The sequence below is a fragment of the Pantherophis guttatus genome, chromosome 4, assembly GCF_059756535.1.
Source record: "Pantherophis guttatus breed Tessera chromosome 4, ASM5975653v1, whole genome shotgun sequence".
NCBI classification, from domain to species: Eukaryota; Metazoa; Chordata; class Lepidosauria; order Squamata; family Colubridae; genus Pantherophis; species Pantherophis guttatus.
In genome coordinates, this window is record NC_142066.1 from 4,598,865 (window position 1) to 4,613,953 (window position 15,089).

The 15,089-nt window shown below is 50.4% G+C and overlaps 1 protein-coding gene and 1 long non-coding RNA gene across 2 annotated transcripts in view; one reads left to right on the top strand and one right to left on the bottom strand.

Moving 5' to 3' along the window:
* ZFHX2 (zinc finger homeobox 2) overlaps positions 1-14,220 on the top strand; it is a 43,766-nt gene extending 29,546 nt beyond the window's left edge. The window contains exons 6-10 of the mRNA XM_060684810.2: positions 1,064-1,113; positions 3,378-3,578; positions 3,844-3,976; positions 7,981-11,424; positions 12,306-14,220. Of these exons, the coding sequence (XP_060540793.2) occupies positions 1,064-1,113; positions 3,378-3,578; positions 3,844-3,976; positions 7,981-11,424; positions 12,306-13,153 (4,676 nt within the window). The 3' untranslated portion in view covers positions 13,154-14,220. The remainder of the gene's footprint in view (positions 1-1,063; positions 1,114-3,377; positions 3,579-3,843; positions 3,977-7,980; positions 11,425-12,305) is intronic.
* Positions 1-15,089, bottom strand: part of LOC132709824 (uncharacterized) — a 30,373-nt gene that overhangs the window by 1,295 nt on the left and 13,989 nt on the right. The gene's annotated exons all lie outside the window — the stretch shown is intronic.

Here is a 15,089-nt window from a genome sequence, read left to right on the forward strand (position 1 = left end):
TGTTTGTGTGAAAGTGGGGGGGATGAATGAATGAATTACATGCCCCAATCGCTCCTCAACACCCATCCTTCCAGCTTCAGGCAAATTGCACACTCAGTGGCTTTCTTTCTTTTTCTTTCTTTCATTCATTCTTTCCCTTTTTCCCCTCCTTCCCTCTTCCTTTTCCCTCCCTCCCTTCTTTCTTCCTTTTCCTTCTCCCTTCCCTCCCTTTCTCTCTTCCCTTTGTTCTTTTTTCCTTCCTTTGTTCCCCCTCCCTATTTCCTTCTATTTCTTCCCTTTGCCTTCCTCCCTTCCTTTCTTCCACATCCTCCCTATTCCCTTCCATCCTTGCTTCTTCTTCTTTCCTTCCTTCTTTCCTTTCTTCCTCTTCTTTTTCCTTCCTTCCTCTTCTATCTTTCCTTCCCTCTGCCCTCCCTCTATTTTTCTCCTTCCTTCCTTCCATCCATCCATCTATCCATCTCTCGTTCCTTCCTTCCTTCTCTCCTTCCTTCCTTCCTCTTTCCTTCCCTCTGCCCTCCCTCTATTTTTCTCCTTCCTTCCTTCCATCCATCCATCCATCCATCTCTCCTTCCTTCCTTCCTCTTTCCTTCCCTCTGCCCTCCCTCTATTTTTCTCCTTCCATCCATCCATCCTCCTTCCTTCCTCTTCTATCTTTCCTTCCCTCTGCCTTCCCTCTATTTTTCTCCTTCCATCCATCCATCCATCCATCCATCCATCCATCCATCCATCCATCCATCCTCCTTCCTTCCTCTTCTATCTTTCCTTCCCTCGGCCCTCCCTCTATTTTTCTCCTTCCATCCATCCATCCATCCATCCATCCATCCATCCATCCATCCATCCATCCATCCTCCTTCCTTCCTCTTCTATCTTTCCTTCCCTCTGCCTTCCCTCTATTTTTCTCCTTCCATCCATCCATCCATCCATCCATCCATCCATCCATTCTCCTTCCTTCCTCTTCTATCTTTCCTTCCCTCTGCCCTCCCTCCGTTTTTCTCCTACCTTCCTTCCTTCCTTTCTTCCTTCCTTCCTTCACCAAATTTGATTTTTTTCCCCCCCCCAACAGCTTCCGATGAGACCGAAACAGCGGCTTCTGGCAGCGCGGGGGACACGACGGTGAGTCGGGCTCGTTTCTTTTTGATTTTTTGGGGGGGTGGCGGGTGGCATCTGAACAGCATCAGAGCTTAGCCCCACTTCCTGCCTTTGCCCCCTCCCCACCCTCACCCCCCCACCCCTGCCTCCCACCCAAATTTCAGGCCGCCTCGTCTTAACCCCCCACCCCCACCCCGCTGCGCCCCCCCCATCCCAAGTCTTGGCAGGGGTTCAAACGTTTCTGAATTAAAACTCAAAAATTAATTAGCGTCGTCGGCAGAGGCGGCCGGATGGATGGGTGGGTGGGCGAAGAGAGATGATTCACCCACACGACGACAATTGTGTGCAGTCAAGCGTGAACGGAGGAGGTTAATAACGGGACCGCCAGACACTACACTTTGGCTGCCAACCTATCCAGTTTCTCTCTCTCTCTCTCTCTTTTCTCTCTCTTTTTTTTTTCCTCCTTTTTTTTCCCCTCCTCTTTAAAATGATAATGACGGATTGGAGTTTTATACCGACTTAATAGCAGGAGCTCCGTCGAAAATCGTTCTAATTCTCAATTTCTGGAGCCTTTCTGGTGGGGATTGGGTGGGTGGGTGGGCTGGGGCTTAGGGGGGAGGGTGTAGGATGCAGGGGCCGGGGATGATGGGCCTGGTGGTTTTTTGGGGGGGGAGGGGGGATTTCCACCCTTGTTAAACAAAGCACGCCGAGGTGAGGGAGCTGGACGCCCTCCCTTCCTCCTCCTTTGCTCTCTGCTTTTGTTCAGATTCAAAGCGTTCGGTCGGTCGTTTTAAGACATTTTTTAAAAAAGAAAGAAAGAAAGAAAGAAAGACAGAAAGAAAGAAAGAAAGCAGACTGTTGTGTTAGAAGGGTTTGGGATAAGTCTAATTGGATTTCCGAATTTGGCAAAAAGGCCAATTTAACCCTGCTTCTTGGGTGGTGGATTAAGAATAATCCAGAATTCCTTCCTTCCTTCCCTCCCTCTTCCCTTTCTCTTCTCTCTTCTTTTCTCTCCTTCCTTCCTCCCTCCCTCCTCCCTCTTTTCTCTCCTTCATTCCTTCCACTTCTATCTTTTCCTTCCTTCCTCCCTCTTCTTTTCTTTCTTCCTCTTTTCCTTCCTTCCTTCCTCTTCTATGTTCTTTTCCCTCCTTCCTTCCTTTTATCCTTTTCTTTCCTCCCTTCCTCTTCTATCTTTTCCTCCTTTCCTCTTCTGTCTTTATCTCCTTCCTTTCTTTTATTCTTTTCTTTCCTTCCTTCCTTCCACCCTCCCTCTTTTCTCCTTCCTCCCTGTCCTTCTCCTTCTTTCTCTTCTATCTTTTCTCTTCTTCCTTCCTTTCTTCCTCCCTCCCCCTCTTCTTTCTTCTCCTTCCTTCTTTCTTCTATCTTTTCTCTCATTCCTTCCTCCCTCCCTCCTTCCTCTTGTTTTCCTTCCTTCCTTCCTCTTCAATATTTCTCTCCTTCCTTCCTCTTTTATTTTTTTTCCTTCCTTCCTCTTCTATCTTTTCTATCCTTCCTTCCTCCTTTCCTCCTCCCTCTTCTATCTTTTCCTTCCTTCCTCTTCTATATTTCTCTGCTTCATTCCTTTTATTTTTTCCTTCCTTCCTTCCTCTATCTTTTCTATCCTTCCTCCTTCCTTCCTCTTTTCCTTCCTTCCTTTTGTATATTTATCTCCTTCCTTCCTTTTATTCTTTCCTTCCTTCCTTTTTTCTTTTCCTTCCTTCCTTCCTTCCACCCTCTTCTTTTTCTTCCTCCCTCCCTCCATCCTTCTCCTTCTGTTCCTTCCTTCCTTCCTCTATCTTTTCTCTTCTTCCTCCCTCCCTCCCTCCGTCCTTCCCCTTTCTTTTCCTTCCTTCCTCTTCTATCTTTTCTCTCCTTCCTTCCTCTTCTATATTTCTCTCCTTCCTTCCTCTTTTATTCTCTTTTTTCTTCCTTCCTTCCTTCCTTCCTTCCTTCCTTCCTTCCTTCCTTCCTTCCTCTTCTATCGTTTCCTTCCTCCCTCCCTCCCTTCCCTTCCTGGCTGGGGAATTCTGGGAATTGAGGTGAACGCGGCAACCCATTAGAGTGGCACTCCTGGCGTGTGCGTAAAACAGACTGGGTTGTTGCCGCCATCTTGACTTTTTTGCCCCTGTCGCAGATGCATCTTGGGGAAAGAGGTGTGCCAATCAAAGTCCATTCTTCCCTTTTTTGAGGGTGTCCTGATACGTTTTGAACCCTTTCTGGAGTTTGGGGTGTCTCACTTTCCGATTTCCCTTTTTTAACTCTTCCGCTATCTCCTCCTGCCGCCTCAGGTCTCCTGCTGTCCGTACTGCAATTACGTCGATCCGTCGTCCGAAGCCGTGCGGGCGCACACCATCTCCCAGCATGCCGTGCAGCCCAAGTTCCACTGCCCGCTGTGCCAGGAGCAGCTGGTCGGCCGGGCCAACCTCCACTTCCATCTCAGCCACGTTCACAACGTGGTGCCCGAATGCGTGGAAAAGCTGCTACTGGTGGTGGGTGCAAGGGCCACGGAGCCACGGCCTCCCAAACCGCTCCCCCCCTCGATCCATCGGGGAAGTTTCTCTACCCGCTGAACCTGGGTGGGTGGGTGGGTGGGAAGCTCAACCTGTTGAGTGGGGGCCCGTCTGACGGGAATTTGGGGCTAAGGGACGGGGGTGGGGGTGGGGGAAGACGAGACAGGCAGGCTGCCGTGATGGGGAACATTTTACTGGGGCGGATTTTTTTAAAAATTATGTTTTGTCTCTGTTTCCGCTTCAGGCCACGCCGGTTGAAATGACTTTCGCCACCAAGGTTGTTCCCGGAGTCCCTCTTCCTCCTGACCCACCCAAACCAGGGGGCACCCACGGCGTAGAGCAAGGGGCCAGACCGGACGCCCTGAGCCCCTTTATTGGTAAATGATTTCTTGTTCTATTCCAGGGACGGCTAACCTTTTTCTCTTCGTGTGCCAAAAGCACAAGCACGCGCTCGTGATAGCACCCCCCCCCCCCCGTGCATGTGCACGCAATCCCCACACATGCACGCGAGGGGTGGGATTCAAAAATTTTAGCAACCTGCACCATAGCAGGAGGAGGGGGCGTTTTCGCCCTCCCCAGGCTCCGGAGGCTTTCCTCGAGCCTCTGGGAGGGCAAAAACGCCCTCCCTCAGGTTCTGGAGGCCCTCCAAAGGCCGGAAATGGGCCCATTTCTGGACTTCTGGTAGGCCCGTTTTTCGCCCTCCTCAGGCTCTGGAGGCTTTCCTCGAGCCTTTGGGAGGGCGAAAATGCCCCCCCCGGGCTCTGAAGGCCCTCTGGAGGCCGGAAACGGGCCCATTTCTGGACTTCCGGTAGGCCCATTTTTCACCCTCCTCAGGCTCTGGAGGCTTTCCTCGAGCCTTTGGGAGGGCGAACATGGCCGGCTTCCAGACTCCCACTAGGGGCATTTTCCACCCTCTCCAGGCTCTGGAGGCCTTTTTCAAGCCTCCGGGAGGGTGAAAATGGCCTCCCCCGGACGCCAGAGGCCAGAAACGGGGCCGTTTCCATACTTCTGGAATATGCACGCCTCTTTCACCCCACGCTTCCCCCCCACTCATGCGCACACGCCCCCCGCGCATGCATGTGCATATCTCACGCGCCCCCTGCCCCCTGCGCATCCCAAAAATCAGTTGGCCGGTGGGAGGCGCATGCGCGAATGCGCAGTGGAGCTCAGCTGTGCAACCGCTTGCGTGCCCGCAGAGAGGGCTCTGCCTGCCAGCTGTGACACCCATGCCATAGGTTCGCCATCACGGATCTATTCTATTCTATTCTATTCTATTCTATTCTATTCTATTCTATTCTATTCTATTCCATTCCATATTTTCTATTCTATTCCATATTTTCTCTCGTCTCTCCTCTCCTCTCCTCTCCTTCTCTTCTCTTCCATTCCATATTTTCTATTCTGTTCTATTCTATTCTATTCTATTCTATTCTATTCTATTCTATTCTATTCTATTCTATTCTATTCCATATTTTCTCTCTCCTCTCCGCTCTCATTCTCTTCTCTTCCATTCCATATTTTCTATTCTATTCTATCTATTCTATTCTATTCTATTCTATCCTATTCCATAGTTTCTATTCTATTCTATTCTATTCTATTCTATTCCATATTTTCTCTCTCCTCTCCGCTCTCATTCTCTTCTCTTCCATTCCATATTTTCTATTCTATTCTATCTATTCTATTCTATTCTATTCTATCCTATTCCATAGTTTCTATTCTATTCTATTCTATTCTATTCTATTCTATTCTATTCTATTCTATTCCATATTTTCTCTCTCCTCTCCGCTCTCATTCTCTTCTCTTCCATTCCATATTTTCTATTCTATTCTATCTATTCTATTCTATTCTATCCTATTCCATAGTTTCTATTCTATTCTATTCCATTCCATATTTTCTATTCTATTCTATTCTCTTCCATTCCATATTTTCTATTCTATTCTATTCTATTCTATTCTATTCTATTCTATTCTATTCTATTCTATTCTATCCTATCCTATTCCATAGTTTCTATTCTATTCTATTCCATTCCATATTTTCTATTCTATTCCATATTTTCTCTCTCGTCTCTCCTCTCCTCTCATTCTCTTCTCTTCCATTCCATATTTTCTATTCTGTTCTATTCTATTCTATTCTATTCCTATTCTATTCCATATTTTCTCTCTCCTCTCCTCTCTCATTCTCTTCTCTTCCATTCCATTCCATATTTTCTATTCTATTCTATTCTATTCTATTCTATTCTATTCTATCCTATCCTATTCCATAGTTTCTATTCTATTCTATTCTATTCTATTCTATTCTATTCTATTCTATTCTATTCTATTCTATCCTATCCTATTCCATAGTTTCTATTCTATTCTATTCCATTCCATATTTTCTATTCTATTCCATATTTTCTCTCTCGTCTCTCCTCTCCTCTCCTCTCATTCTCTTCTCTTCCATTCCATATTTTCTATTCTATTCTATTCTATTCTATTCTATTCCATATTTTCTCTCTCCTCTCCTCTCTCATTCTCTTCTCTTCCATTCCATTCCATATTTTCTATTCTATTCTATTCTATTCTATTCTATTCTATTCTATTCTATTCTATTCTATTCTATTCTATTCTATTCTATTCTATTCTATTCTATTCTATTCCATTCCATTCCATTCCATTCCATTCCATTCCATATTTTCTCTCTCCTCTCCTCCCTTCCCTTCCCTTCTATCCCATCCCATCCCATTCCCGCCTTATGCACAAAAACTGGCTGGCTGGCCTCTGGCCCGTCAGTCTTCCCCAGCCCTAGGAAGCAGGGGTGGGGTGGGGTGGGGAATCATGCCAAGAAAACTGCAGGGATCAGTCCCAGATGGTCACCAAAATCAGAACTGTCAACTTTAAAAGTAATTAATTAATATAAATGCATTTCTTTTATCTTGGCTCTGGCCCTTTGTTGGGGGGGGGGGAGACGGGACTCCTGCCTACTGCTGTGTTTGGGGGAAGGGGGTTCATTTATATCCCCTCTTTATTATTGTTTTTAAAGTCAAGGTGGCAAACATACCTAATATTTCTTCTTTGTCTTTTTCCCACCCCCCACAACAACCTTGCGAGGTGGGCAAGATTGTTGCCAAGGTCACCCAGCTGCCTTTCTTGCCTAAGGTGGAACTAGAACTCACCGTCGCCTGGTGACTGGCTTTTATACCAAAGGCGGGACTAGAACTCAAGTGTCCCTTGCTGATTGGCCCAAAGTCACCCAGCTGGCTGGCTTTCATTCCTCAGATGGAACTAGAATTCAATGTCCCTTGGTGATTGGCCCAAAGTGACCCAGACACTTTTATGCCTGAGGCGGGACTAGAACTCAATGTCCCTTGCTGATTGGCCCAAAGTCACCCAGCCACCTTTCATTCCTCAGACGGCTCTAGAAGTCTCCTGGTGATTGGCCCAAAGTCACCCAGCCACTTTTATGCCTGAGGCGGGACTAGAACTCAATGTCCCTTGCTGATTGGCCCAAAGTCACCCAGCTGGCTGGCTTTCATTCCTCAGATGGAACTAGAATTCAATGTCCCTTGGTGATTGGCCCAAAGTGACCCAGACACTTTTATGCATGAGGCGGAGCTAGAACTCAGTGTCCCTTGCTGATTGGCCCAAAGTCACCCAGCTGAGGCTTTTATGCCTCAGACGGAACTAGAACTCCCAGTCTCCTGGTGATTGGCCCAAAGTCACCGAGTCACTTTTATGCCTGAGGTGGGACTAGAACTCAATATCCCTTGCTGATTGGCCCAAAGTCACCCAGCTGCCTTTCATTCCTCAGACGGCTCTAGAAATTTCCTGGTGATTGGCCCAAAGTCACCCAGCCACTTTTATGCATGAGGCGGGGACTAGAACTCAATGTCCCTCGTTGATTGGCCCAAAGTCACCCAGCTGCCTTTCATTCCTCAGACGGCTCTAGAAGTCTCCTGGTGATTGGCCCAAAGTCACCCAGCCACTTTTATGCCTGAGGCGGGACTAGAACTCAATGTCCCTTGCTGATTGGCCCAAAGTCACCCAGCTGACTGGCTTTCATTCCTCAGATGGAACTAGAATTCAATGTCCCTTGGTGATTGGCCCAAAATCACCCAGCTGGCTTTCACGCCTCAGACGGAACTAGAACTCCCAGTCTCCTGGTGATTGGCCCAAAGTCACTCAGCCACTTTTATGCCTGAGGCGGGACTAGAACTCAATGTCCCTCGCTGATTGGCCCAAAGTCACCCAGCTGCCTTTTATTCCTCAGATGGATCTAGAATTCCCAGTCTCCTGGTTTCTAGCATGTTGTCTTCACCACTAGCCAACACTGACTCCCTTCCGTAGGGATATATATATATATATATAGTCCTGTAACTCTTTCCTCTCTTCCTTTCTCTTTTCAACAGCACCAGCCATAGAGGAGAAAGCCTCCCCGCCACCGGTACTTTCCCCCGAAACGCCCCCACCTTCAGTCGCTGCCTCCCCACCTCCTAAGGAACAGCCGGAAAAGCTACTTCCTGCCTCTCCACTTCCTCCTCCTCCTCCTCCTCCCCTTCCCGCCGTCACTCCTCAAGAGCCGGAAGAGGAGGAGCCTTTGCATCCAAACCTCAGCCTCGAAGAGCAGCCGCCACCAGCGCCTGTCCTCGCGGAACCCCCCGAGTCCTCTCCGCCCATCTTGCTTAATCCGGATTCCCGGCACCCGCTGTCCTACCGCAAGGCCACCAATTTCGCCTTGGACAAATTCTTGGATCCCGCCCGTCCCTACAAGTGCACCGTTTGCAAAGAGTCCTTTACGCAGAAGAACATCCTGCTGGTGCATTACAATTCGGTGTCCCACCTCCACAAGATGAAAAAGGCCTCGGCGGACCCGTCCGTGTCCTCTCGGGGGGAACCCGGCGCTCCCGGGGCTCTCCAGCCCTCTTCGGACAAACCTTACAAGTGTACCACCTGCCGAGTCTCTTACAACCAGAGCTCCACCTTGGAGATCCACATGCGCTCTGTGTTGCACCAGACTCGCTCCCGCGTGGCCAAGATGGAAGCCGCCGGCAAGGCGGACGTGTCCCCCGCTGAACTGGAGCCCTCCAACGAGACCCCTCTGGAAACCGAAGCCCCTAGCTGCGTCCAGGTGTCCACCCTCCCATTTCTCACTCCACCCGCGGCAGAACTGCCTCGTTTCCCTACGCCCCTTTTCACCCCACCGCTGCTGCCCCCCTTTCCTCTGGTGCCGGAATCCCTTCTGAAACTACAGCAGCAACAACAGCAGCTGCTGCTCCCTTTTTACTTACATGATCTGAAGGTGGCCCCCAAGTTGGCTTTAGCCACGCCAACCCTGACCCTCCCCACCCCGTCACCTGTCCTGCTTCCACCCCTGCCCCCCAAAGAAGAACCGGCCCCCACGGCTGCCGTGAGTAGCTCCAAGGCAGAGGCAGCCGAAGAGGTTGAAGGGGAAGAAGGAGATGGAAGCCAAGCAGGGAATGAGGTTTCTCGCACAGCAGCCAAAGCCCTCCTGGAGAATTTCGGCTTCGAGTTAGTGATCCAGTACAACGAGGGCAAACAAGCTGCCACCATGCCCCCTACCGTGCCCCTGCGTCCCCCTGTGGGCAAGCTGCAATGCGGCACTTGTGGGAAACAGTTCTCTAACATGCTCATCCTGAAAACCCATGAGGAGCACGTGCACCGGCGGTTCCTGCCTTTTGAGGCGCTCAATCGCTACGCCGCGCAGTTCCGGAAAAGTTATGACAGCATGTATCCTCCTCCTCCGCCTGTGCTCCCAAATGAGACGACTGCAGTCACCACTACTCCGGCGGCAGCAGTTTCAACCGTCACCACTGCTGTCATAGAGAATACCACTGTCACAGTGACGCAATCCCCCATCCCGCTGGAGATTCCCTCTCTCTGTCCTCCGTTTTTGATGCAACCCTTGCCAGTGGTTGTGCCTCCACCAGAAAACGAGACTCCCTGTGTACCTCCTGAATGCCTGAAATCTCTCTGGTTTCGAGGGGAGGAAGAGGAAGGCAAGAGCGCATCGTCGGGAGTCCTGGATCTTGCCCGCGGGAGCTTCCCTTCAACCCGGCGTTTCTCTCGTACCAAATTCACCGAGTTCCAGTCTCAGGCTCTGCAGTCCTTCTTTGAGTCGAGCGCTTATCCCAAAGATGGAGAGGTGGAGCGTCTGTCTGCCCTTTTGGGCTTGCCCAATCGGGTCATTGTGGTCTGGTTCCAAAACGCGCGCCAGAAAGCCCGAAAGAGTGGCGGGAATGAAGCGAGCATGGGCAACTGCGGAAATGCCACTGCGCAGCCGTCTTGTAAAAAATGTCGGACGGCTTTCCGCTGCATCTTCGAGCTGGTGCGCCACCTGAAGAAGTGTTACAATGACCAGCTGGACGAGGGGGAAGGAGACGAGGAAGAGAACGAAGGGCCTGAGGAGGAGGAGCAGGAGGAGGAAGAGGAAGGGGACGAGAAACGAGAAATCTTGGGACCTGGTGGGGATATGAAGACAGACGGTTCTGGAGACAAACCCGTGGAAGAAGAGCAGCCCGCCCCTTCTGTACCCCCAGACATCTCCAAGAACCATCCCTGTGATCAGTGCACCGCTGTATTCTCAAGCAGCGACCTCCTCAATATCCATCGCATTAGTCACCTGCCGGCAGCTGGGCCCCCCTTGGCTTCGATGGGTCCTCAACCTCCCCTCGACATGACTCCCTTAGCATTTGGCGACCGCCTGGTCCAACCAGATCCTTCCCGTGCACAGAAGCGAAAACACGAAGATGGGACTTTGTCTCCCACCGGAAGTGAAACGGCCAGCGTTGTCGGGGGAGATAACGAACCCCCCAGGGACAAGCGTCTACGTACCACCATTTTGCCCGAGCAACTGGAGATACTTTACCGCTGGTACATGCAAGATTCGAACCCCACCCGGAAAATGCTCGACTGCATCTCTGAAGAAGTTGGGCTGAAAAAGAGAGTCGTTCAGGTGTGGTTCCAGAACACAAGAGCCCGTGAGCGAAAGGGCCAGTTTCGGTGTAATACCAGTGCCACCACCCCAACCAGCAAGCCCCCACCAGCACAACTTAACACTTTCCCAAAGTTCAACCCTCAACCACGGGAGACCCCTATTCATTATGGGTCCTTCACACCCAACCTCTCTGTGATTAACCTCCAGCCCCTTCTAACTAAGCCAGATGTTGTCACGGAACCACAGATCCAGGAAGAAATGGCTGAAGAAGAATTATCCAAGGACCACGAAGACCGAAGCTTGTCTGGAGGGGAGCTGAGCGATTCTTCCTCCTCTTCCTCTTCGGCTGACCTGGACTTCTCCGGCAGCCAGAGGAATCGAATGATGGATGGAGGTTCTGGAGAGTATCATGATTCTCTGGGGCAGAGACGGTATCGTACCCAGATGTCCAGCGTCCAGCTGAAGATCATGAAGGCGTGTTATGAGGTCTACCGTACTCCGACCATGCAGGAGTGCGAGGTGCTGGGGGAGGAGATAGGACTCCCCAAACGGGTGATTCAGGTGTGGTTTCAGAATGCGCGGGCGAAAGAGAAAAAGGCCAAGGCTGCTTCCGGCGGGACCAGTGGCGGCGATGAGGCCCCCTCCGCTGCTCAGACTCAATCTGAGTGTCGCTACTGTGAAGTCAAGTACGATTTCTACGTCTCCTGTCGTGGGCACCTCTTTTCTCGCGGCCACCTAGCTCGGCTAAAGGAGGCCATCAGATCCCAGCTCAAGAGCGAGAGCAAGTGCTACGAGCTGGTGTCGGACAAAGGAGCACCCTCCCCAACCAGGCTGGGCGTGCCAGTGACTCCTACAACCATGCCATCTTCTCTTGGGACCAAGCCCCCTTTTGTGCCAGGTGAGTGGGATGGTAGAACGGTGGGCATCCAAGGATAGGTGGGGAGCCTTGGCGTTGAGTTGCACGATGGGTTTTACTCAGGGCTGGGATGCTGCCGGTTTAACAACCGGTTTGGGGATCACGTGCAGAGTTTTAAAAATTCTAACCTTCTGTGTTACCGCTTGGGTGTAACATAGCTGAGGTGTGGCAATCTGCTCTACCACGCCAATCAGCTGAGAAGATAAAGGTAAGTAAAGTGAAGGGGCGGGTGGGCGGGTCGACCTGATCGTCGGAGCAAACTGGTTCGCTCCCAGCTGATCGTCGGAGCTACTGGTTTGTCCGAACCGGTCCGAACCAGTAGAATCCCACCCCTGGTTTTACTGTACAACATACTATGCAACATACTGTATTGTACGCTTACTGTATGACGTCCTCCCTGCTGTAGGAACGCCCCGTTCTGATCTTTCCAGGAACACCGCTGATGTTCCACAGTGTCCTCCGACATTTCCCAAATCCCTTTCTAAGTTCCGGTCCCACGTTTGACCTCGAAGGTTGGCCGACCGCATTTTTATTTCCTGGTTTTCTTCTGTGGTTCATGAATCCTCATGTTCATACCTTCCTTCCTTTACCTCCTCGCTCTTTTTTGTGAGGAGGGGGGGATATGCAGAGAGCCGAGGAATTTTCCCATTCTCTCTGCTCCATTTTTGCATTGAGGGCTGCAGGTGGACTCCCGTTTCAGAGGACACAGTGGTGAGGTTGGAGGAGGGGAATGGGTCAACTCGCAAAGGCAGGAAGATGGTTCTACAATTTCAACCGGGGGGGAGGCATTTGGAAAGGACACACATTCCCAAAGAGAGGCAGAAGCCCCCCTCGATTCATCTTTTTTTCTCTCACCCGAACAGGCACGCCTGTTTCCTCGGCGGGAATCCTGAGCTCCCCTTTGGCCACCTCCCAGCCAGGCCTCTCCTTACCTCAGCATCTGCCACCGGAATCTGGCCAGGTCGGCCCCTTAACTGAGCCTGCTCCTGTTCCTGCTTCCGAGACCGCTCCCAGTGACAGTCAGGCCGAACCGACTTCAAATCCAGCCCAGGAACCCTCCTTGTCCTCCACTGCCACGCTGAAGAACCTCAAGACGTTGAAGGCTGCAGTGCCGGCCCTGCTGGGAGGCCAGTTCCTGCCCTTCCCGTTGCCAGCAGCGGCTACTGCAGCCGCAGCCGCCCCCTCTCTTTTCGGAGCGCAACTGCCCGGGGCGTATTTTCAGCAACTCTACGGCATGAAGAAGGGGTTGTTCCCCATGAACCCTGTCATACCTCAGACACTTATGGGGCTGCTGCCCAGCCCCTTGCTCCCGACACCCACACCTGAGCCCCCCGTCGAGGTGTCCGAGGCCCCCGGCATCTCTACAGTCGACGTGACCCACCAGTACCTTTGTCGCCAGTGCAAGGCCGCCTTCGAGAGCGAGGGGGCGGCTGTCGCCCATCAAGCCGCGCTCTGCTACTTTGGGCGCCAGGCGCCGGCAGCGCCGCCTCCACTGCGCGTGCCCGTGTGCACCTACCACTGCCTGGCCTGCGAGGTGCTCGTGAGCGGCCGGGAGGCTCTGGGAGCCCACCTGCGCTCCAGCGCTCACCGGCGCAAGGCCAGCTCCACCACAGCAACCGCATCGGTGTTTGCCAAAGAGGAATCCAAATTACCTCACTCGGACTCCAATCCAAAAAGTAACGCTACCTCTACGACACTACTAGCTTTATAGAGATGGATGCTGTACTGCCATCAATGGAGACAGATTGACTAGCGAATGAACCTGTGGGTGGGTGGACGCCCCCGCGAGGACCACCCCTCTGCTTCCACCCAACACTCCTTCTTCAAGGTCCATTTCAGATCCAGGTTCCCCCATTTCTCACTGCCAGCCAGGAAGCTTTCTCGAGAAGGGGTTCCCTCGTGTCACCTCCCCAGCTGACTTCAAAGGGCCCGAGTCCCCACCCCCAATTTTTATTCCAAATGTCACTCTGCTTCCACAGGATGACCAGAGGTTGAGCCAAAGGCAACCCATCCATTGGGGAAGCCTTGGTCCTTACTAAGCTTCATCTTCTCTACCCAGCTCAACACTGGCTGTTGCAGATGTTCTCCGACTAGCTTTTCTTCACACTGAACTGCTCTGTCCTTCATCCCATTCAGGCATCTCCCTTAAGGACCCACTGATGCTAATTCCCTACCTTTCCCCCCCTCTCCCCGCCTCCCAGATCATGAGATCCTGTGGCCAGATCCAATGAGATCGGCAGCTCAGGACCTCCTCCAGAGTCCCTACCCACCTATTTCTGTATTCCTGAGTCTTCCACCTCCTGTGCTGACGACGGGTCCCTCTACGTACGTCTTCAACCACATTCCCACCTGCCACAAACATCTCAAGAAGATGCCTCCTAAATTTTAACATTTTCTGATGATGCTCCCCACACTTTTTATAATATCAAAACTATGTCACCCCTCTTCACATTGGTGTTCCAAAATTCTTCACTCACGTGTCCCATAACTCCTTGTTCCTCCTACCGCAGGTGGCCCCAAACCTTCCCTCAACCCACCTGCACTACTAATTATCTGATCTCTTCCACCCGCCCCGTTGAAGACACTTGCTGGCCAATCTTGACGTCCATCCTACACTCAAAAGTCTCCTCTCTCACACTTACACACACACACTTACACACCTATACATCCTCCCGCCCCCTTCCCACAAAAGCTCCTTCTCTTCACACTTAACCTTCCACTCGTTTTACCGTGTTACCGACTGAAAAAAAAAAGAGGCCAAAAACGAAAGCAAAGAAAGAATGGACAAGAAAAATAATAATAAAAGATAAACCGGAGGAGATGAAATTTAAGACGGGGGAAGGATTAAAAGTGAGAAATTCAGTCCCCCGACACCAACCAACGCCGACCCTCAAAAAAAAAAAGCAAAAAAAAAAAAAAGCATGTGCTGACCATTTTTTGTATATTAAGAACTGTCAAGGACGGATGGACAAATTCCTGAACTGTTGATGGATTTGATCACCAACCAAACAGGGCGAGAGTTTTCTCTTTCCCGTAATTTTATTTTATTTTATTTTATTTCTCTCGTCTCTCTCCTCTTCCTTTTTTCCCACCCCCCAGCTGGGTCTTTTCCTGCCCTGGGGAACCAAATAAAACCCAGCAACCTCAAACTGTCTTTTTCCTCCTGAGTTCTGTCTCGGCGCGGGGGAAAACGACACGAAACCTAACTCCGATGGCTTTAAAAGAAAATAAAAATTAAAAAAAAACACAAAAAAAAAATGAGAGAGAGAGAGAGAGAGAAAGAGAGAGAACTCACTGAACGACTGACTCTCGTCAAAACACGCCGACGCCGTGTGTGCTGACAAACCTTGCAAAAAATGAAAAAAAAATATACATAAAAAACCCTTTTTAGGAATCCAAAGCTCTTAAAAATATAAAAAAAAACTTCTATACAATAACCAAAAAAAAAAAAAAGAGAGAGAGAGAGAGAGAGAACACCCACCAACAAAAGAGTCATAAAAAGCAAACTGGAAATAATTTTTTTTGTTTGTTTTTTTTAAAAAAGACATAAGATGAAGGAGTAAAAAGAAAAAAAAATTAACCCCTCAACGTTCTTTCCTGCCTTTGTAACATTTATTTTGGGAAGGGGGACCCGCGATCTTTTGATT